General features: G+C 38.4%; 1 protein-coding gene across 1 annotated transcript in view; it reads left to right on the plus strand.

Annotated features, from left to right (window-relative positions):
• LOC134169623 (contactin-6-like) overlaps nt 1–24,960 on the plus strand; it is a 146,611-nt gene that overhangs the window by 111,284 nt on the left and 10,367 nt on the right. The window contains 6 exon segments of the mRNA XM_062630363.1: nt 10,422–10,549; nt 18,268–18,443; nt 18,784–18,901; nt 19,773–19,931; nt 20,033–20,182; nt 23,760–23,830. Of these exon segments, the coding sequence (XP_062486347.1) occupies nt 10,422–10,549; nt 18,268–18,443; nt 18,784–18,901; nt 19,773–19,931; nt 20,033–20,182; nt 23,760–23,830 (802 nt within the window).

The raw sequence follows: 24,960 nt of genomic DNA on the forward strand, positions 1-24,960 counted from the left end.
CAGAATATCCATTATCTTAAAAAAAAAAAAAAAATAAAACATGTGACAGAATGGATTGAAAATTGCAAAATTTGCACTAGTCTACTAACAAAGGAGAAGATTGATGTCACTTAACTTTAATTTAGCTGAAGTCAATATTTGGTCTACAGTAGTTATTTACATTTCTTAGCACTCAACTCTGTCTTACATGAGATACCTAACTTTTAGATGAGCAAAGCTAGGGAGATGAAACCTATACAGTGTCTGAAATAAAACCCCTACCTATACTGAAATCAGACCAGATGAAAGAGCTTTCCATGTCATTCTGCTTAGTGCCACAAACCACCCTGCTTTATGCACCCACTGTTTGGATATAAAGGTGGTGTAGACGTTTCTATGCTGGTAGCAAGTTTCAGATAAAACATATTTTCTCATGCTATTCCAGCTTTCTCAGCAATGTGGCTAGGTGAATAGCAATGGGATATTAATATTACTATTATTTTATTTTTTAAGTCAGGTGTTTGAAGCCTGGATTAAGTGTATCTCTGTTTTTTATCCTTCTTGCTTTTCTACAAAAAGGAGCTTTGCATAGCTTTGATATGCCTTAACCCTTCTATCTTATCAGTGTCTGTGTGCTTGTAAAGAAGTTCATTTCCTGTTTTAGTTTTTAAATAGAGCACTTGAAAAGTGGGCATTGGTGATCACAGCAATTCCAGATATCTTGGATGCCATCACTGTAAGTCAACATGAATACAAATTAATCTTATCTGTTGATGAAATTCTACTTTTACTTAGGGAACCAATAGAATTGATTCCACATCTGCTAAATCTGATTAATCATTTCAGTTCATTTCTTGCTGACAGGTTGATAGAAATCAAAGGCATGGATTCACCTGCCTGCTTCCAGTGGTTGGTCTGAATTTACACGTTAAGATATGGGAACTCCTACAAAAGCTGAGATTGCTGTATAGAATTGCCTTGTTTTTTTATCTCTCAGGCCACATTGCCACTGCATATCTGGTGCTAACCAGACAAAGCCATCATTATACCCTTCCTGAGGGAATGCTGAGAACTGCAAGGTATATTCTATGGTCTAGCTAAAAATATCTTATGCTCATATTATAGTTTCTCTGGAAAGGTAGCAGAAAAGAGGGTGCCACAGAAGACTAATGGTGACAGCCTTAATATATTTCTTGAATATTTGTTTGGTATCAGCAGTGTTTTTTTTCTGGTTTCAGCACTGGCTGTAGACATAGGTGTGCAAGCATTTGTCCATGCATCCCTCTGAATAACGTAATTGAATCTAGGAGGAATACAAAACATGGCAGCGCTCACTGAAGAGCGAGTACACATGGGCAGAAATATTTGGTAATCCAGCACAACTAATGATATTGGCATTAAAAAAGTTTTCCAACCAAAGGATTGCTCAGACTGACCCAAAGTACCTTCAATCTTTCCTTCTTTGTGTCCTCCCTGTTTCCAGTTATGTCTGTCTTCTCCCCCAAGCTGAGAGCAAAGACATTGGTATGGAAAGAATATAAGTGAAAGATGAGGATGGAGATGATACAAGAAAAAGGAAGAATGAGCACAGATGAGGGAAAGAAATATACTATATTTTATTTTTCTTCTTAATCTTATTCTGCTTTGTTTTTTCACTTTCTTTTTTCTCTCTTCTCTTTCCATTTGAAGTCAATGCACTGCAGAGTAATGAGAAGGCGGAAGGGGACCCCCATTGTTATTTGACCCAATGAAAAGCTGGCACGCACCAGATAGAGAATATTAGTGCAGTGGAAGACATAAGAAAAGGGCTTTTCATTTCTATTCTCTCCCCTTAGAGAGTTTCATAATGGAACAAGCCAATAAACCTAATTTCATTATGTATTACTGACTACTTAATTCAATAGTGTTTAGCATATCAGATACCATGAGCATCAAATAAGCAAATGAACCATATGTTCTCATGTATAAGAATGACAACCTGCATGATGTGTATTTATTGCAATTTCCCTTTCCTATGACACCTCTCTAATACAATTTTAAGTTGTTCCTACTCAACTCCTGGGAACCTTGTTAAGGTGAGCCTTTCTGAGGGGCTGTCCTACACACTGAAATGTCCCAAGCAATCTGTCACTCTTCCATGTCATATAGAGTTGCAATAAACTAAACCCCAGTTGTGCCTTCTCTCCCTTTCGGTTCATGTTCTATCCCTGCTTTATGCACATACTCTGATTGATGTTCAGGATTTGATCTAAAGCCAGCTAATCTCATTGGAGTTTTTCCATTGACTTCACTAGGCTGTGAATCAAGACCCCTAATTAGGAGTTTGTACAAAGAATAATGAGAGAATGCAACCTTCTGTGCTTCTTTTCTGGTCCAAGTTGTACTGCCATGTGCATCATTATGGTTGCACTACTCTGGTGTATATTGCCATAGCATACAAAAATACTATTGCTGGATGAAAAACATATTGCACAAACACTAAATAAAAGAGAGTTCCTGATCCCAAAATTTTTCAAACTAAGTGCAATGTTAGAGGTAACAGATCAGGAACGTTGGGGCGGTGATGCAAAAAGGCGCAGTAAGTTATTGATTAACATGACAGGTACATGGGCTGCTGCCAATCATACTGTATGCATGATGAACAGTCTTCGAGGGAGGAGTTTCTGGGATCATTTTGAGTGTGAAAGGTTATGTGAGCAAAAGCATAGCAGCAACACCTTGAAACTGTGTCCAATGCCTGGCCAACATGCAGGGTTTGTAGGAGGATACTAAGATCTCTGGTTTAACCATGGGGGTTTATTACAAAGAAATGTTGCTATTTCATTACTACTTTTCTATCAGAATTAAAAATATTTTCACATTTTCAGTGAAAAGAGGAGCTGCTTAAGGGACACACACAAGTGGCAGAACATGACACACATTAAAAAGACATAAAATTTCTGTGCTCTGTGATATTTCGCACAAGGATGTGGGTCTAAGGCTTCAGTGAACTACATACAATCCCTATCGTTAGTACTTAAATTAAGCATAAATTCAATAGCCCAGTGAGGATTGCTCCAGGGTTTCCTACAAGCCTGCAGGTAGCCCAACCAAAGGCAAAAGAAATTAGAAGTGAGGAGAGCTAAAGACATGAGAGCAAGGGTGTGTGTAGCTGAAAGATGAGTCATCAGCATGGAAGTTGAAATCACTGAAAATGAACATTGTTCATCTAATATCTATAATGGATGTATGTGCACATGAACATGCCATGCAGGGTTTCTGAAAGGAAACCTGTGTACCTGGTGTCAGTTGCTTGTTGTATATATGGAATTATAGCAGGTTTTATTGTACTTTTATTTTTTAAATATGTTCTGACAAGAAGATAGGGAAGAAGATTCCTGTAAGTGAATCAAACTCCCACACAGAGGGCAATTCAGGGCTTTATGTACTGTTTAAATTCTACTTAAGTCCCATATTAAGGGCTTAGTTTTACATCTGGAGCGAATTTGATTGTACGAATGGCTGTCTGAACTTCTAGTAATGTCTGAATCATAAAAATAGTCATTAATGGTGGGATTATATTGAATAGTAGTAATGGGGGCATACCATCCTGTGCTGAAAGAACTTTTCTCTGATGCACTGGAGTTACAAAGATTTCATAAAACTAGCAGAATTTGTTGGCTAATAGAAAACTTGGCAACCTTTTTCTTTGGCAATTCAGCCCATTTCCTACCAGGGTTACCACAACAAAATTTTGCAAAGTCTGGTTCCTGATCCTTTAATTCTCATGTTCTAATACATCACTATCTTTTTATGCTATGAATGTTCAGACTAATCAATGTATGGCTACATAAATACGACGTTTCATTATGTCCTGTCCACAAGGTAGACTAATAACCGAGAAATCTTTCCTTCTGCCAGGCAGGACATGCTAAGATTAGCTCTTATCTCAGTCCAAGGTTCTATTGCATCTCTCCTGTCATGATATCCACTGTTTAGATGCAGATTTGAAATAGGGCAAGGACAGCCATAGGGAAGAGCCACAAAGTGGCCATATCTTGTAAATATGACACAAGACCATGTTCTCTATGTGGGAAAAGACCAGAAATGTGAGTGTTTGTTTAACACAGCAGACTGAGGATGACCAGGCTCACAAGCACCTTGAAACTATCACAAAGATTTAGAAAGCTGAAAGGATTAAAACACAGGAAGAAACATGTTTTGGTGTTGTTTTCCTTTGGGTTTCTTTTGTTTCATCACTAAACCAGTTGTTTGACAACTCTTTCTTTCCCATACACATAGAGGTGCTGTTGTCCAGTATTCCCCAGATGCAAGTTTTGAGACATATTACTACAATATATTTAGACATGTCTAGACACATAGCATTTTTGTAACTTTTCTGTTTGGTCATCACATGAGAACATCTGTCTCACATTTAATGCTTGAGTATGTTAAAAAAAGGGCAAAACCAGTTTTACTATTTTATGTTAAAGGGAGCACCATCTCCTGAAAATAATGTATTTTATCTGAAAGCTTCATGATGGCGTACAACTCAGTTCAGATGTCTGTATATATTGACATAAATATTTGTGTTCCTAAATTGCAGAGATTCAATGCAAAACAAAAAGTTCATTTTTAGGAACAGAGGGGAAATTTAGGGAATAGCAAGGAACAGCATTACCATGTCACCTTCTATCACTGCTAATAGTATTCTTTTGTAAAATATTTTAATAAGAGTATTCAGCTAGATTGTGTAATTTTGTTTTGATCCAGATAGTTAACACATACTTTAATGGCATTTATTTTATTTCCAATTCATTGTCAGTCAACTCTGAAGCTCATTTATATCTGCATGCAGATAAGGGAAGTCTTCCTTTAAGCGTAGTTTATTAAATGGCAATACTATTAGCATACAAATTGCACTCAGAATAGGATAAACAGGTACAAAGATCATTACCATATAATACAGACAGTCGGATCTCAGATGGGACTCAGTGGGACCTTTCCAAAATACCAGAGCTGTCATCAGTAGGTACAATTCATTCACTCAGTCAAACTTTACTCACATTTACATCTGCATAAATCACTAGTAATTCTGACTCACTTGAGAGCTGAGCTCATGGTTCTGCTTCTCACTTACTTCCCCTTGTACTTTTTAATTTAGCGTCTCTCTTGCTTCTCAATCTTTGTAAAATTAAAAACGTCAGTTATTGTCTCAATGTCTGCTAGCATATCTGAATATATATCTTTTCATAGCCTATGAAAGCAAGAGTGGTTTTGCTCTTGAGCAGTAAAGTGAGACTGAGAAGACACGGCTTCAAATAGGATTTCTCAGATGATAAAAATTACTTTGCCTCTGATTTCATCAGATCCAGTATACTCCCTTTTTATCTTCACAGTGCTATGATCATGACTTCAATAACGCTGTGAGGTGTCAGACAATGATGTTAGAGGCAGACAGAAGAGTGAATCTTTACATTAAGTATCAGGGCTACTTTATTTTGAAAGGAATTACTTTACTCTCTTGAAGAGATAGCTACCCTACTGGCAGTGCTGGAAACCTGCAGAAGTAATCTTGGTTTGCCCCCAGTTTTACACCAGTACAGGTCAACCGATTTTGATGGGGATTTCAGACATTTGTTGTATTGAGTTAACGTAATATACATCTATGAATTAAAATCACACCTCTAAAACTTGGCTGAACAGTATAGCAATGCACAAAATTTACCTCTGCTACACCTTAAAAAATGGGTTGACACCTCTGTCTTTTCTCAGATTTTATTTTTCTATCAGCCTTGTTAAATACATATTATTCTTCCATACTCTTAAGATCAAAGCAAATAGCCATCAACACTCTGTCGTTCACATGAGACAACACTTTCAGAGATGGTTTGTTTGGCCTGGTTAATTAAAAGCTGTACCTATCAACCCTGCTTGATTTCTCAAGTTCTGTACTTAAAAAGTATGTGTGACAATTTTAATGAGCTCTCATTTCTTCCCCATCTAATGTCTTCTGCAGAAACATTGCAAAGTATTATTTTTGAACATTAAGCAGTTTTGACTCTAGCAGACCTTGGATAGGTTGCTTGTTTTCCCTTTCTGCATATAATGCTTATGTTGTGTAATACTGGAGTCACTCAGAGAGGGCAAAGATGTGGATCAACCCAATGGAATGAGCAGATTAAAAACAAACAAAAGGATGTCTTTTAAATAAACCAGAGAAAAACTCACAAAGTGATGTGATACTAAAAGTTGGGAGAGACTCAAAGGGCTTTGGAGTAACTCCTGAAGACAGATTTCATCTAATATAGAAAGGCTCTGTGCTGGGAAAGGGCTATGGCATCTGCTGCTGCATCCTTACCGCACCCTAACCCCCTGTCAGGGACATCCTGCGGCTGGAAAACTGACTAGACATGTTTCTGAACTGGGCTTTAAGAGCTGCCTTATGATCCACATGAATGAACTGCACCCAACACATCCATCTTTCTGCAGGGTAAATTCCTAGGATTGCTAGATATGGAATGATATTTTGGGGTATTTCTAGTTAGCTCTTGTGTGTAGTAACTTTGTATGGATTTATGTAACTGGATTTTCATTTCTTCCTTTTGTCATAGGGACTTTGCCTAATTGAGCTGTTTACTCAGAGTCAGCACATGGGTAATTCAGGCAGGACCACAGGTGCGCACTAGTCTGATAAGAATTTAAGTATTTTGTAAGTCAGAGATACCAGTTTAGAGTTAGACTTTTGCTTAAGCAATCCCTTGCTGCAGCAGGGATTTACAAACAGCTGTGTCCCAAGTAGCATATTTCATCCTTTCTTCCCCTCTTTCTTTTTCAGTGATGCATTTATCAGATCTGCCTCAGATCTTTTGATTTTTGTCCCTCGACAGGCACGCACTTACTGAGAGAAGTCCAGTTTTCCTGGCAGACAAAATATTCTACCTATATTATATTGGACAAGATAAACTTTCCTGTCTTGTCTCAGTATGTGGAATTATTGTGTCTTCTGATGCAAATACTAAGAATTATTATCTGTAGCCTTCATGCAGTCTAAAATGTTGTGAAAAGTAGCAGTTTTCAGCAAGACTTTCAGCAGGTGAGACGTGTTTCACAGCTTCTTTTTAAAATGTTTGTTAGAGCTTGATCCAAAGCCCATTAAAGGAAATATTTCCATTGCCTTCAGAATCACAGTTCCATTATTTGAAAGACAAATGGATGAGGATAAAGTGCAGCCCCTCTGAACTCACCCATAGTATAAAGTCATGACTCTAGGGAAGCTTGCGGCAACTTTGTTGTTTGTGGCAGCTGGGTGCTTTTCTTCTTGCATTTGAAAGGCATCATCTTGATTTTCTGCTGTGCTCTGCTTTCTCCTCCCTCTCCAAACACAGACCTCAGTACAGCTGGAAATTACTCACTTTTTTTTTTTCCCTTTAATTCCCTTTACTGTTAACTAATTACTCTGGAGTCCTTTGTGCTTTTACATAAATTCAGCCTGAGTGTCTTATTTACTGCTCGCTCCCTAATTGTCTTTAGGTAGTGTGACCTCTGTTTCAAACAACTCTGAAGCTTTTATTAGCTCATGGTATCTTTTTGCTAAGCTCTGTTTTGATGCACTGAAAGAGCCATTCCTGCCCAGCCATTGTTTCAGAACAGCATTTCTTCAGATCAAGCATCACCTCATCAGCTCTTGAGTGGGTACAAACCCCTATTAGTGGATAGACGAGGAACCTGGGAATTATTCAGGTTTCAATTCCTAATGAAGAATAGATGAAAGAACGTCTGAGCAAGACATGACTAAACTTTAGTGAAAAAGCCCTAGACAGAAATCCATGGGGGACTAAGCACACAGCATGTGCATTCCATGACTCTGCCCTTTAATAATCTGATTTTCATAAACTGTGTTTTTCTTGTATATTTACCTACACTGGAAGCTTTCAGGGACTGGGACTGTCTTCTTCTTGCCTCATGTCCACCTCTGGATTCCAGTTTGTACCTAGGTCTTTTAGGTGCAACTGCAATAAAAATAACAGGGCTATGATGTTGAGATGATGATGTTGAGAAAGACACTACAGCAGCTTGTTATAAAGTATTACTCAGGTATCCAATTTATGAACATTTCCTGACTCACACTTGAATCTCTTTTGATACTGTTTGATGAAGCCACCGTGTGTTAGCAAACCAGTCAATTGATTCAACTATTTTATCACCAGCAGTTTCTAATGAGGTTTTTTTCTTCTGGCTGGTGCAAATGAATGTGAACAAGTGCATCATTAGTGCAAATAAAATTGCAGAGGCACAGGTGGATTACTTGCAAATGTTAAATACTTAAAACTGCCTTTGAAACACTGTCATCAGATGTGTCCCTATACTGAGAAGGAGAGGCACCCATGGTTTCTTGTTTTAATGCACAGCATCATGGATCAGCAGAGTCTCAATTCTGTCATGATTATTCATCCTTCCTTATCTGAAAAATGTCATTTAGTTGATACAGCATTATAGGGAAGAGCATACTTTGTTGCTTCATATTTTGCTCCTCTCCAGTTTAATACGTATATATGATGGATTATTAAACCTGAACGTCTTTTCTCATCATATAACAAATTGCATGCAAACAACTGCTGCAGCACCTGGTGATTATTGCCAAGGAAACAAAGATTTTTCATTCAAGCCTAAATCCCCTCCCCTCTCAGCTCTACCCCCCAGTGACAGAGCGCCCAGCACCACAAGGATGTCTCAGTTTTTCTTTTTCCTAAATCCACCCCTGCCCTTCTTAGGGGCAGATCTTTTGTCAGGGTAAGGAAGGTCAGACAAGAGTTGGAGACATGAAACTAGGGGGATGTGAGAAGACCCCCAGAAATCCAAGTCTAGCTTCTCTTCATCATTTGAGAGGCTGGGAGCATATAACGGGAAGCAGAACAAGATCTAATGTGTGTTACACATATAGCTGCAAGCATATAAATACCAGAGTGGAATGCAGCAAGACACTATGATGTTTTTTGTGTGTTTAATGGCTATGATATTACTGCCAGCTTCAACTTCTGCTCTTGTTATTTTTCATTTCCTTTAATAATTCATTACATCATCCGATCTTATGTTGTTAGTAATAAATATTAAATACCCAAGATGTGATGCATGAATTAGATATTTTCTCTTTATGAAAGGATTCTTGTATTAGATTCAAATGTCAATTAAAAGAGGAATATAAAAAAATAATGCAGTGCTTATGTGAGCGCTGGAATGAATGAAGCCTGGTTTCCTGTGAATTTGTGACTTTCAGCTGTGTTTTGTCAGATGTAAGAAAGTATGACATCTGAGTGCAGCTCTTCTCATTTGGGTGCAGATTCTCTGATGCCTTACAAAGGAGTGTGCTCATGCAGTGGCCTAGCTGGCAAGAAGGTCTGTACAGAGAGACCCTGATCCCATTTTCATGAAACTTCCAAGAACTTCATGTCTTTCAGCCCACTGTCTTACTATACTCAGAAAAATTTGGTCAAGAACTTCAACATCTACCAGGAGCACCAGGTGGATGGAAGAACTGACACAAAATTAATGAAACGTTATTTTCTATCGTAAATTTCATCGCTTACCCAATTCAGCTTTCAAATTCCCTACCTTTGTTATATATGTGTTCTGTATATTTGTGAAGAAAATCCCCAAACTGTGCACTGCTCTCCTTGTACGTAAAAGCAAAGAGGTGTCAGGCATGCAATGAGAGCTTTCCTAAGGGAAACTGAACTACATACTGATTTACATCCTCAAGTATCTCATTGACATAAAGAAGCATATGAACAAGCTTATAAACTAATTTTGTCCTTAAAACCCAGGAGTGGTCCTGAAATTACCATTAAATGCAATTTACGCAATACTCTGTAAATTGGTGTAAACAACATAGTGACTAATAAGGTGATTTGAGGGCCCTGTGAGACAGCGATGTATTTGATTTGGCTTCTTGGCTTGTGAGATGGCATTTCAGCACCTCAGCTAGTCTGCTAATATCTTTTAATAACCCTGACAAAATTGGAGAAGCAGCTGGGCTCAGACACAATATTAGTATGGCATGGGAGCACTGGGATTTAAAATAAAAAATAAATTTAAAATAAAAAATAAATTTAAAATAAAAAATAAATTTAAAATAAATTTAAAATAAATAATAAAAAAAAAACCTGGTAAAATATAGCACAGTTAGGTAACAACTTGAGTCTTCTTCCTTTCTCTTCAGACTCCAAATTTTGCACAAGAAAGTCAGCTAGACAAGTTAACAGTCAGCTCCAGTACATCAATATAACATTCCTAATATAGAAATCAATAATAAGCAGAGGTGAAAATCGGTTGATACATATTCAGCTTGCTGTAGAAGAGAAAACGTATAATAGAAGAATTTAAATATTAAAAATAGTGTTGCATTTCTATTATAGTTCCTGTAATACAAGTATTCTTTTCTTCTTTTTCATTTTGTTCCCCAGGGTCATCTTACTAGAGGATGGCAGTCTCGGGCTCTATAACATCACCAAATCAGATGCCGGGGTGTACACCTGTATAGCAACAAATCAGTTTGGAGTTGCCAGAAATTCAGGGAACCTGGTTGTGAAAGGTACTTTAGGTTTTGGGCTTTTATTTTTGTGCTTTATGGATATTAAAAGGTAAATGCCTTTTTTCATTAGGATGCCCAAGTCTGTGCCAGTCAGTGCTAGTATTGACAGGTTTCTGCTTGCAGTTTAAAGCTGAAACTGAACTTACCACTGCCTGCAGCAAAGAAAACCTCATGACCACACCATTCTGATGATCAATTTGTTTATCAGGGAGGTCTCCCAAGATATCCACAGAAACAGGAGGTAATATTAATAACGATACTTTCACCACAGTACTGTCTAGACATTGCAGGTATGGGCTGAACATTTGCAGGGCCAGCGTTTGATATGACACTGAGGCAGTGTGGAGGTTCAGCGTACCCTATGCAGTGTGCTTGGATAAGTTTATTCAGCTCATTTACCATTTATATCACATCTGAAACTACACGAGACTTTAAAGCTGGAGTGCCAAAAAGAAATAAGATGTTATGAAGTAATCTGAAAAACAGGTGGGTTTTAGCATAGGACAGATACATGTTGCACAAATTGCATTCCTGCAGATCCTGAAGCCACCCACTCCTTCCTTGCACCCCATCTGCTGTACACTACTTTGGTAAATAACTCCAAAACAAAGCAGAGCTAAGCAAAACCTCTTTTTTGGCCCCTTTCAGGGCTTTTAATTCTGCATATTTAAATGGCCATCTTCCACAGCACTCCTCCAGTCATATTGCTGCATTAATAATGAAATAAGGGTTCTGTTAGGGTATCTTCTACACTTTCAGACTAGTTTGTTTTCCTGGATGCTAGTACTAAGGCACCTCATTTCATAGGACACCCCTTATCTGTAAGCATTTGACTTTTTGCTTATCTTTTGTTACATTTTTGGTTTAATTAAACCATTTCAACTGTTAACTACAGGTTAATGTAGCTAGACAGGTTTTTTTCTTCTGAAAGGGGAATAAGGAACATCGTCCTCTCACATTACCCATATTTTCTTCTCCAGTATGTATATGATATAAAATTTTAATTGTTTCCTTAAAAAGAAAGTAACTTGCCTCTTTGAGAGTCATTACTATGAGCTTGTCCCTTCAAGTTCATTGTAAGAAGCCAAATGCTATGTCCTCTAAGACAAAATGACTGACGGAATGTGATGAGATGTGCCGAAGTGAGACTACATAGTTACCCATGATGTTTCCCAAACTTTATATGGATGTCAGCAAGGACTGGCCTGGCTGCACAACACTTCCAGCTCCAATGCCAGTCATGTTTTCTTCTTCTATTTTTCTTTTTTTTCCTCCTCTTGGTTTTGATTAAGGCTCTAAGTGCATGTAATCATCTGCCAGTCACATTTTGTAGCACTTCCATATAAACCAGAAAAAAGTCTTAGGACTGGAAAGACAAGCTAAAGCCTTCTTCTGTCCTTTCCTCCCTCTATCCTCCTTGCATGCCCTCACTGGTCACAGATCTTCTCCAACTGGACTGGACTTGTACCAAGTCATGGCTGAGATATCTAGGAGGCACAGGCAAGTTCAACAACTAAGTCATTTTTTCAGACCACCTTGATGAGGCGAAGAATTTTATTTGGAGATGTTGTGATGCTTTAGTTGGAAATGTATAAATAACTTCCCTAACAGCCATCCTGCAGTTATCAGTTTAAACATCCAGAAAATCAGGTTATGGGTTAGGAGGCACATCACATTTACATGGTCACAACTGCTGTAATCCTCTTTCCCTCCAAAGCTGCGGCTTTGTGCTGGGTTTGAGCTTGTGGTGTGACGGCACACTCTGGCTCTGGTCCCAGTCCAGTGATGCTCAGCAGGGCAGTGTCTTTCCTGCAGTATTTTTCACCCCTCTTTGAAACACACTTAAATGCATTGTGGTGTGGAACACATTAGAGTACATTACGTGCAAAGCAATCCTTTGCTTCAAATTTTTGCTGTGCTGATGGATAGTCCATCTCCATGAGTAAAAAGAATTTGTAGAAACTTATTGCTCAGGTAGAGTAGTCCAGAGCTGGAGGACATGAAAAGAGATCATTTTTTTTTTAATAGAAATTCCTATGAGCAGCATATGAAATGACTATGATTTGATCTTTGATAGCTGAGGCCCACTTACTATGTTTTTTTCTATTTGGTCCCACATGATCTTTTCAGTACAGACATCTGCTTATAAAAGTATTAGAATTTGTTGATTTTAAGTGAGAAGAACAAGTCAAGAAGTGGAACTTCTGAGCTTATAGTAAGCATATTTATTGGTTTTGCAAAACAGCTAATAATAATGTCTGTAGTTACCAGAAGAGCACATTATTAAATGTAATTTGTAACTATCTCTTTTTTCTTAATATTCTTCTTTTCACTGACTTCAGAATGGTTGCTGTAGCCCACAGGCATGACCTCCTCCCTAACCTACTGCATCTGGCAAAGTCTTTTTCATACTGATAGTATGAAAGAGCAATTAGCATTGATGAAGTGCAACGTTAATCTGAGATGATGTTACATCACAGCTAGCAATGAATAAACCAAGCGGTTTAGGGTTTAGGCAGCTCTGACTTCATTAAGGTTGTATACCATTTCACATATCACATACATGCATCCTAATGGAGCAATATGGGAAAATGGCATTAAAACATGAAAAAATATTTTGTTTGGCATTTATGAAGTTTATTAAAACACTGAGTAACAACATGGTATAAAAATGATCTTGTTTGCAGGGAACATTTGTTTTTGTTTCCCCTCTGGAGAAGTTTTGGCTGTTCAATTATAGGCCTCATTGCTTCAGCATTATTTTCAACTGAAATGTCAGAACTTGGAAAAGCATATCTAATGTGCAAATTAAGTTTATTGCTGCTCATTGAGTTGTTTATTCTTTGTGTGAGAAGTCTTTATTATACCTCCAGCACTCACAACATCTTATCTATTTTCTCCTCTGGAATAGGATTTGCCATGATTCCATGTCTGCAGTTGCTAAGCAAGATAAATAGATAATGTAGAACCAAGAGCTTTTAAAAGCTTTTAAAAGTATTTGAGGTGGAAGTCTTAAAGACAGCCCCATAAAAGAAGCAGAAAATATTGCACAAGTGAACCACTCTATGTCAGTGTTATCACTGGATATGAGCAGGCTAGAACAAGAAACAGAAAAGGATAATAAAACCATAATAAAATGGATTTTTTGCTAATATTACTAAAAAACCCCAAACAACTCACACACAAACCAAGTATAATTCACTAAAGGACAGTTTTCAATATTTATTTGGTGAAGGCAGATAGGTTCGTGACAATAAGTAAGGAGACAGAATACTAATGGGATATAGATTTGGGATTTGTTGTGTTATAAGAAGAAACCTTCATGTTCTGATATTCGAAAATGCCAGTTCACTAGAGAGTTCCACAGAATGCATGTTTTTTCCCCAAATATTTATCTTTTCCCTAAGGAGGCATTCAATAGGATTTAACACATAAATGATCTCTAGAATTTTCATTCCTTCCAATAACCTCTTATAACAGGATTGCAGATGTCTCATTTCTGATCTTTTTGCATGTGTAATCAAAAAATGACACAAGAAATTACACGAAAGACCTAATGAGGCAATCATATTGTTAATGGAACCTTCTCATGAAGAAAAGTTTCAAAATATTCCCAGCCAGTTTTATAACAGCCAGCTGGAGCTAATGGCCCCTTCCTGTACAATAAAAACATAGAATCATAGAGTCGTAGAATCATAGAATGGTTTGGGTTGGAAAGGACCTTAAGATCATCTAGTTCCACCTCCCTGACTGACACCTCACCCCAGAAAATGTTGTCCAAGGCTCTGTCCAACCTGGCCTTGTGTTCAAGGGCCAGGGATGGAGCACTGACCACTTCTTTGGGCAACCTGTTCCAGTGCCTCACCATCCTCACAGAAAAGAACTTCTTCCTTATGTCTAAACTGAACTTCCCCTGTTTAAGTTTAAACCCATTATCCCTTGACAGCTGGCTTTGATGGAGGCTTAAAGATTTTGCAAAGACTAGGACATAATGTCCTATTTGTATTCTATGGATTTTTGAATGTAACCATTGAATCTGATTACAAATTCCATGCAATACTGTTTGCATCATTCTTGCTTAAGTCTTATTTTGACTTTTCCATAGAAATAAATTGATTTTATTTATAGTATTTTACTTATTGAATGCTGTAATTTTACACAGTGTATTGTAGAAGAGTCAAAATGCACTGATCCTGGTGATCAACCATCCAATACAGAGAAGCAGGAGTTACAATATTAGGTGACATTATGTCTTGTGGCAGTAGAGGTGATGTGGGTCTATGTAGGGTAGATATTTTACAGAGAAATCTGAAGGACAGGGAGAACTTGAGACATGGACAATTCAGTAATAGCAGAAAGTTTTACTGATACTGTATGAACTAAAGCAGAAAAAGTGAATTTCATCCCTGGTATACGTGCCTCTATTTGAAGTTTTAGGGGAATACCCAATTCAAAGGGCTGTCATCAGAGCAATGCAAAACAGATACACCCAAATCAGCTTTAAGCAAGACAAAATACCAGCAGCAGTTTATGCCTGGCAGCAAGGAGCTCATATCAGGCTGTGGGGTCTAGCTGAGAAGGCTGAGAAGCTGAACCCTCTAACCACTGTTTACTCATATCCAAATACTGAGCTTACCAGTGGGAGGCTCAGGAAACATGCTGCTGTCCATCTGTCGTGGTTTAAGCCCTGTCGGCAAGCCAGCCACACAGTTTCTCTCTCCCCCCCCTCTTCTTGCCCTCCCCCTACTCCCGGAGGGATGGGGAGGAGAATCAAAAGAATGCAACTCCCACGGGTTGAGATAAGAACAGTTTAGTAACTAAGGTATAACAAATCATTACTGCTACCACCAATAATAATAACTATAAAGGAAGTAACAAAGGAAGAGAATACAACACCTCACCACCAGCCGACCGATAATGCACCCCACCCTGCCCGCCCGAGCACCAACCAATACCTAGTCCAACCCCACAGTGAACTAGTCCTTCCGGGTAACTCTCAGTTACCTCCTGGGCATGACGTGCTGTGGTCAGTTTGGGTCAGGTGTCCTGTCTCGGCTTCCTCCCGGCTTCCCCTCCTCCCTAGCAGAGCATGAGGCTCACAAAGTCCTTGGCCAGACTAAACATTTGAGCAGTAACTAAGAACATCAGTGTTATCAGCACTGTTCCCAGGCCGAAAATCAAAAACACAGCACTGCAACAGCTACTAAGAAGGAGAAAAAATGACTGTTGCTGCTGAACCCAGGACACCCTCTAATTGATTGATGCTGTAAATAAGCCTCGTTAGGGCCAGCCCTGTCCATTCCCAGGGCAGTTACACTGTACATGAGACAGGAGCTGTGGAGGTGACCCTTGCAGTGATTTCAAAGGACCAGTTCCCAGCTCCTGGTTCTCCCAGCTCCAATGTAGACCCAGGGTCTACAACAATCAGACCCAGGGTCTACAACAGGCTGGGGACAGCCCAGGCTAATTTGCCAGAGCCTTTGACATCCTCTAGTGAATCAGGCATAACTTTTTCACCATTTATAAGAGAATATGTATGGAGACATCTCTCCTGCACAGCTAAGGACAGAGCAGACAAAATCCTGGGAGAAAGTGTGTTGTTAACATTCAATGTAGAGCAATGTAGAATTTCCACTTTGAGGTCAATTTTGGTATTTAGGGAAAGACTTTTGCTTCTTCTGTGCCATATTCTGTTTGCTTTAAAAGCTCAGTGTGGAGATGAACACAGTTTATAGGTTTAAGGAAGGAGAGAGTCTTGCAGGATGACTTTGGATGAAGAGATGCTGATTTTGGAGGGCCACATCAGACCAGAAGATCATACCTTTCCATCTGCTCGTGACAAATTGAAGGTCCAGTTATCATGAAAGCAATTTTCCAATTATTATCATATACCAGGGTATTATTTCTTTTTTCTTTTTTTTTTTAACATATACAGCTTTATTGCAAGTAATATATTTTGGTCCTCAAAGTGTTATTCGTACAGTTCTTTTTCAGCTGTGAGAATAAGAAATAGAGGAGGAAAAGCAAGAAAAGAAAACTTCATGGAGGTTCTCTGTAGTTTTCAAAATTATTCTATAAAAGTTACCTGTATTTCACAATGGAATTACTTCATTTGAGATTTATGGAGCTGAGTTCTTTGACAGGGTTTGCTGAAATCAGTGGAGTTGTGCCAACAAAGAATTTGGCCCTTGAATCATCTGGAATTTATTGCATCTGACACACTGCTTCCAGGGAAAGGAACAGATTTCTCTAACCTAATAATTAAGTATCTCTAAGACAGTCATCTGAGGCCTTCACATTTTGTAGCCTTTGACTTCAGACCAACCGGTGGAGCTGCCACAATTATAGTTATATGTGGCTGTGAAGAAAACAGCACACAGAGAAATCTGAGAAAGCATGTTCCTTGCCTGAGCTCTAACTCAATGAGAACGTCTGATACTTAATGATACCCAGAAAAAAAAACACTGAATTTGTTTATAAAAAAAAAACCACAAAACAGACAAGTGCTTTCTTTGTTTTAATTGCAAAACATTATTTGAGGCCTACCGAAAGTGTACCACTGAAACCAGAGAGATCCAGATTTATTTTAAAAGGTTAGGAGAAAATGCAATGTTCCACCTTGTTTGTGCCAGTACCATAACAGTCCCTCACCAAGTGCATTTCAGATGATGGAAAGAAGCCTTTCAGGTTTCAGTCCATATTGCCTATCTGTACCTACATATTACTCAGTTACTGCAATGATGGTGACAGTGTGAATGAAAATGTATTTGAAGGTAAGAGGTTGGATGCCCTATCATGCATCATTGTTTTGGAACCAAGGCCTTGGTAAAACTAAAATCCTGAATTTTCAAGTACACTCTAACACAGGGTTAAGCCAGAATGCTGAGCTAATACAGTTCATGCAAATTTTCTTCTCCTCCTCGCTCATTATTTTCAGAACATATTAATATTGTTGAAGAGATTCTACTCTCATTTTATAGATGTGTCTAAATTCTATTTTATAACACTTTCATGCACAAAAGCTTTATTCAAGGGAATTGCTTACAACAAAGTGGTTGTTATCTCTAATCTGTCTGCTAGTCATTTCAAGAAAAGTGAAGCCATATAAACCTATTTCTTTCCCCTTCAGGGAGCTACTGCTTCCCTTAATAAGAGTTGAAAATTTGTTTCTCAGTGTAAGGGGTTAAATGAGATCATATAAACAGTTTTTTGTCTGTGAAGATATCTTCTCTGAAGCTGTAATGTAAACAGCCTTGTGCGGGAAACTACCACTAATATTAATATAGATTAAGGATCTCAATGTATAAAGTAAGCAGAGATCAGCAGCAATTTTGCTGTTGCTGCAGTTTCCTGTAAGGAGTGATTTTCAAGTTTGAAGAACCGCGGGCATATTTTTAACAGTCTTAGTAATGAAGTCTGCACTTTTTCAGCTGAAATCATATCTATTGACTATAGGCTTTACAAAGTAACACATGAGTAATTTAGCAGGTTGCCTCTGACATCTGTTCGCTCTCAGAGGCACACGGTGTGCTCATTGCAAAAGTAATAGGCTACACACAGGTAAGTGTACTGAAATCATCACTGTATTAGAGATAATTTTGTTTATTATGAAACATTTTGGCCAATTTTAGATAATTTCACAAATGGTACAAAACTCATTCAAGATCTACTATTTTCATAGGCATTTTAATGAAAAAGATTTTTTTTTGTCTTTACAGAAAGAACTGTAATTACTATTCCACCTTCTAATATGGACCTAACAGTTGGAGAAAGCATAGTCCTTACATGCCAGGTGTCTCATGACCCCTCTGTCGATGTGGTGTTCATATGGTCATTCAATGGCAGTAGAATTGATTTTAATAGAGAAATACATCATTTTGAAAGAACTGGGAAAGTAGGTTTCTTAAACTCCTTAGTGCTTAATGAAACTATTTGCCACAGTCTTTAGATGACACAAATATTTATCATAATTCTTCCATCACTATTTATATTCATGGTGAATCACTGTTTCTTTACAAGGGCTGCAGCTATTTATTTTTCTTTCTTAAATTTCATAAAGGCACTTGAGTTATTTGTGAAGCCATAATAAAAATGTCCACATGAAAGAAACTGATGATAGCTATGAATATTTTAATTTAAAAGCTGAATTTTTTATAAATATGGAGCAATTTATAAAAATGTCTAGTATGGAAACTGTGTTGTGAGTGATTAGTTTACTTTTCTTGTATTTCCAGGAGTCTGTCAGGGATTTGATGATAAGAAATATTCAGCTACATCATTCTGGGAAATATGTACGCAGGGTACAAACAACTTTAGACAGTCAATCTGCAACAGTAGATATAATTGTGAGAGGTATGTCTGTTAAATGTAAACACGTATATCTTCTGGAGGAATTAGAAACTCTTATCATCAGCTGTTGTTTAAATGATTTCTAGGATATCAATTCAACATTTCAAAAGTGAAATGCTATATATCTTGTACTCTTGGCCCCAGAATTGAACTGAGACTGTGGCCAACATGATCCTAGTGTGCAGCTAATCCAGCGAGATCTGTGCAATTCTCCCTTGGCATCTTCTGATGGTAAACCTTTCTGGTCACACAGGTCAATATGGCAGGGCATAGGGAAGTCCTCTACTTTCAGCAGACTGCTGTCTGTTGCTCCTTACTGATCATGCCTGGGTCACTGTGCAGGCTCAAAAAAACCCCCAAAACCAAAACCAAGAGATCTGCTTCCTTTCCACTATTTGGAGATGATATGAAAAATTTTCTATGGTCAACTAACTAATCTTTTCACTGCCAGCAGCAAGAGAAATGCTGTGATGGAAGCAGATCCCTTGAATCCTAGCAGAAATCAGAAATCCGCATAGTGTCCCACCTTGCATTCTTTCGAAATCTCAGTTTTTATTAGATGCAATAGGAATTCTGAAAACGCTGGATGGCTCAACAAAAGACACATTGGGTAACTTTCTTTGTCAAACAAAAAAAGAAATCATCCCCTTGTTTGTAGTTTTTATATTGGTAACCTGAAGACATTAATTTTCCTGACTCAAAACCCCTCATTAATTAGAAAAATGTAATACAGGCATGAAGCCATCATTTAGATATTGTGCTGCTGTTATGAAACTGCAGCTTCATTAATAATTTCACTGACTTGAGAAAGTAAGAATTGCCTAACACATTCCAACCGCAAATCTTCTCTATCTTAAAATGCTAATCCTATTAGGCACCCCAGATCCACCAGAAGATGTTAAAGTTGAACATATTTCTAGCACTACTGCTGTGTTATCCCGGAAGTCTGGAATAGATAATAATAGTCCAGTCCAGATCTACAGTGTTCAGACGAGGACTCCTTTCTCAGTTGGATGGCAGACAGTTTCAACAGGTGAGCAATTTGAGTGTTTTTTTTATATATAACATTAATTTGCATATACCAGTAATTATTTAAAAAATACATTGTCACTGACATGTTTATTTTGCCTTTAGTTCCTGAAGTCATTAGTGGTAGGACTCACAAGGCAACAGTGGTTGAATTAAGCCCTTGGGTTGAATATGAGTTTTGTGTGGTTGCCAGCAACAGTGTTGGAATTGGGGAACCAAGCAGACAATCAGCTCTACTGAAAACTAAAGCAGCAGGTAAGTCCTCAGTTTTTCCATGCAGACACATTGGCTCCTCCAGGGTGTGAGAATTTCACTGCAGCAGAGCCACTCATTTGTACAGGGTTACTTACATTATCTGTCTGGCATTTTAGTCTGTGGCTGGTACGGCTTCATGACAGCAGACCTGCACTACCCATGCAAAAGATGCTTGGACATGATTGAGGTACCGCCCACTTTGCTCTCTGGTTTGAAGATTTTTTGGGCTATGAGCTGGCCTGAGCTTCCTCCCTTCATTATGTCTCAAAATATATCTGATCCACATGCCTGAACACAACATTTCATTGCTTTAATACCCTGATCAGGCACTTGCATAAGAAATGATAAAGCCAGGTCTCTGGTATATCCTAGCACAAGCATGTAAACCCTTTGATGCAGAGGATGTTTGATACCTCAGCATGAGTAGGGACAGGATATTCGTTTTAACTGGAGGAAATAAATTACAGCATCCAAAGCCGACTGAAACTAATACTTTCCACTGACTCCAGGGCAGGATCCTTACTATCTGACTGTCTAACCTTTACACATCTGTCTCTGGGACTTGGAACCTCATAGGAAGAAGGCTCATTCTTGGATGACCGACACTGTCAGTCCTTTGACCTACTCAGTTTGGTACAATTTATTTGAAGTCTAAACCTTAGGTTTATGTTTCTGCCAGCCCTCTGCTTATCAACTCTCTCCTACCTATAAAATCAGTACTTATAGGATGGAAAGCAGTAAAATGGAAGCAGCTTTTACAATCCACTTTCTTTTCTCTGTTTATCTCAATTGCTAAGCTCTGAAGTTTGGCAAGCTGCATTTCAAGACAGAACTCAAAATACAGTATTGTACATTATACAGTACAAACACATATATCCTTAGAAAGGGGGATCCATTTGTTTCTCAGAATACCTACAATATTGGTCCCAGGGCAGAATTACTTCACAATGTATTAAATCAGTTGATTTAAGTTTAACAAGTTCTCTTTCCTGTTGTTGAAGCAAAAACATACTTAGTACTGATGCCAGAAAAAACTATTTGATTATTGGAACACCAATCTTAATAGATTTTTGTCAGTTTTCCAGGTGCAGAGAGGCATCAAACGAATCTTATCAGCAGTCAGAACTGCCTGGCCAGTGTGGTAGTAAAGCAGATTGCAGGCTGCTCTCAAATAAAGGAAAGAGCTTGAGAGCCTAGAGTATGGAAAGATGCACTAATCCTGCCTGGGCCTGGGTGTCTGTGGGATGCATGTCCGAGTGGTACATGACTCCTTCCTCCCGCAGGAAAACACTACGAAACATTCACATGCAAGGAAGGCTAAAGAAAAGATGGAGACAGGAAGGGTCCAGATTTTCTAAATTTCCCACCAGAGTATCACAGATACATGTTCTCCTTTTCATGACTGATCATGAAGTCAAAATTATTCTTGAGAAGGTCTTTCTTGCTGTTGGCACCATAGGGCTTTGCAAAGTGATGTTCAAACCCACCTATATAGTCAGTAGAAGCTTTCATCTTTTAAGGTGGGGTGGTTTGTTTTTGTTTTGGGTTGGTTTTTTTTTAATTAGAGGGATTCACAAAGCTAGAGCTAGAAATAGAAGGAAGCAATAAAATTAACATTATTTATCATAGCAATAGCACAAGTGTAGCACTGTCTGAAGCTTAACAGAAGGAATAGAAAGATTCCAGCTTTTAGTTGCTTAACCCCTTCACTGCTGTAAATCATTCTGTCTCAAAATACTGCTCTGCACTGGCAGAAGAAGCAATTTATCTTTTCTTTGGTTGTTGTTTTAATCAGACTAGGGATCTGAAAGCAGTGTGATAGCGTGGACAGCAAAAGTCTGGGCATGAAAGGGTGAATTTGAACTTTGCTGTTATAATAGCTATTTTGCCAGCTGAAATCTGAGCATTAGTAGATTTGTGGATGCAAATGAGACACTGTTCATTTCATTAAAGTGGAGCTGAGAATTAATTGAGCCTCTGTTAGTGCACTCAGCTGTAAACTTTCATCTGTTTCTCAACTATGACCTAGTTGAGGCTCTGCTGAGCAGTAGTACAAATATTTTTCCCAATGCAAATGTAGTAAGTACGAAACACATTTAACACATGAACTAATTGAGCATCAACTGGTTCATGAAACAGTGAAACACTAGATTGAAAGTCTGTTTTGGCATTTTTTTTTTTCCCTTTAACATGGTTCTTTTCCATCTTATTTATCTGTGATGCGTGTAAGAGACTGATTGTGAGTGACAAAATGGAATACTTATGCAGAACTCTCAAAAATAGGCTAGTCTGCTTTCACTTCCACTCGCTTTTATGACTACATAACAAAATTATTGTGAAATTTCTACATTTCTAGAGAGGATGGAATAAGATGAAGATTTATATGTGTACCAGAATCTAGCAGTGATAGTGAGTTGACATAAATTTCCATGAACTGAAAGGGCTATTGCCTTTTTATTGTCACTCCTGCAGCTGGCCTAACACTGGGTGGATGAATGGGGAAGGACAGGAAGACATTGTAAAACTTGTGAAACCTTTGAACAAGCTTGAGATGAAACCATCCTACCCATTTCTACCCTGTCTTCAGCCCTGTCTTGACACATCCAATTTTCAGACTGTGAGAGCTGAATGAAGGGGACAACAAAGCAATCTTGAAATTTCTAAAAATAGTACCAAGGATTTGGAGATGGAAAAGAGTATAAATGCCCTCTTATTGGTGGTTCCTGCTCAGTCAGTTACAGAGCTGCCCTCAGAAGCTGAAAAGGAACATGATATTATCCTTGCAGGTAGACCTATCGTGAACTTTACCATTAGAACAAGGCTGGTCTGTCTAAATTCCATCCATTATATCACACTTTAGTTCCTCAAAATTGTCAATATTTATAGGCTAATGGGATGGGCACGTTTATGGAAATATAAAGCAACAGGAAAAAAATGCTGATATTTTCTTTGCCTTGCCACCAAGAGTCACCTGAGTGACAAGGCCCCTTCAGCCAGGGACACTAGCATATTGCCTGACCTCAACCTTGTACCCATTGTGCCATACACCCAGAGCAATGCTGGGGAATTCAAGCTCTAATTAATGAACTTTTGGACACTTACAGTCTTGGAGACGGAGAAAAGCAAATTGCAAGTTTTGAATTTCCTAAGAAAAGCATACAGCCAATTACAAAAAAAAAAATAATACATTGTTCCAACAACATGTTTACTGAACAAATGCATAATTAGTAAATCAGAAGTGTTGCAGCTACAGTCTGAATAGAACATCATTTTGCCAATTAGTTGATGAAGCATAATAATGTCAGATACTTGATGCTAGTAGCTTCTTGAATTAATTTTTGGAACCAAGGTACTCATGTATCACATACATCTGTGGCTTCAGCCTTATAAACGTGAAAATGTGTAAACATCATTTCAGTTCATTTAAAATGTACTGTTATACAATATAGTACCTGTTCTATGTGTTGAAAGGCAGAATGGCTGCATGTAAGCTTGGAAAAGCTCTAAGCATTCAGTTGACAAGACCCATGGCAGTAGTTGTGGGTAGTTGCAAGAACCAATGTCTTTTCTTTTCCAGTTCCTGCTGTGGCACCAACAAATATCAGTGGAGGAGGAGGAAGCCTCTCTGAGATGGTGATCACATGGGAGGTAATTGTTAGCTCAATTAACCTAAGCCACCTAATGGGGAAGGTCCATGTGTGAAATCACAGCCCTGCTGAAATCCAGAGGATTTCGGTCATTACCTTGGGCTGAGCCTGGATTTCATCCTGCATCTGGAGGGAAAACAGCCTGTAAGATATACAGCAAGTTTTCTGTGTTATAGTGAACAATTTATAAAAATAAACAGTTTAAGAGGCATGTTATAAAGATGTTTAGAAGTCTATATAACCCTCTTATCTTCATTGTACAGGAGGTGCTTAACACACTAATCTGCTTGGCCATTTTCTGCATTAACATTTTTCATACTTTTGTTTACATGTTTTCCATTCTGGAACGCTGTGCTGACAAGACATATCCTATTATGCGTTAAAGGAGATGAGCCCTTTAATTCTCTAGCACTCCAGTGAGAGGAGAGAATATACATTTTTAGAACAGTTAATACCATACTATAAGTTGCAATGGATGAGCACAGGTCATTTCAGAGAGCAGAAAGTAAGCATTGTAGGAAGGAGCTTCCCTTCGCCAGCCTCACAGTAGCCTCCCTGGAAGCATCCTGATGAAGGCAGGCAGCCTCTTGCAAAGCCCATGCAGGGTTGGGGCAAGCACTTAGTTAGAACTTGAGACCCTATGGAAAAACTCCCCAAAACGCATCTCCTCCCCTCTGTTTTTTTATTACCCCTGAAAAGTATACATGAAGTTAATGTGATTCACCTAATTAAATCTCTCCCCTGGGTCTGAGGGTATATAACTAAAGTAGGAGCTACTCCATGCCATTAGCAGCACTCAGACTGGAGGTCAAGAGCCAGGCAGCCTGGCCACGTATCTCACTATCAGGTCTAACTGTCTCAGAGGATGCACAAGATGCTCTCTCTTCAGTTCCTAATTTGGGACAGGGCATCCAAAACTGTGGGGCTCCCTTTGTAAGTCATGGAAAACATTTCTTCATGAAAAAAAAAAGAAAAAGAGACTTCTAGCTCAGCTTAAGCAAGAAAAGCAGTCTCTCTCCCTTGAGTTCATTATTTTCCCAAAGAAACAACCAAGCTTATGTACTGAAGGAAAGGAAAAGGAATTAAATTAAACTAAAAGTGATGCTATTCATCAGCTGAGTGAGTTACTTG

Source organism: Pezoporus occidentalis, unplaced genomic scaffold, assembly GCF_034315485.1.
Source record: "Pezoporus occidentalis ecotype Australia unplaced genomic scaffold, CSIRO_AGI_Poc_V1 ctg35, whole genome shotgun sequence".
NCBI lineage: Eukaryota > Metazoa > Chordata > Aves > Psittaciformes > Psittacidae > Pezoporus > Pezoporus occidentalis.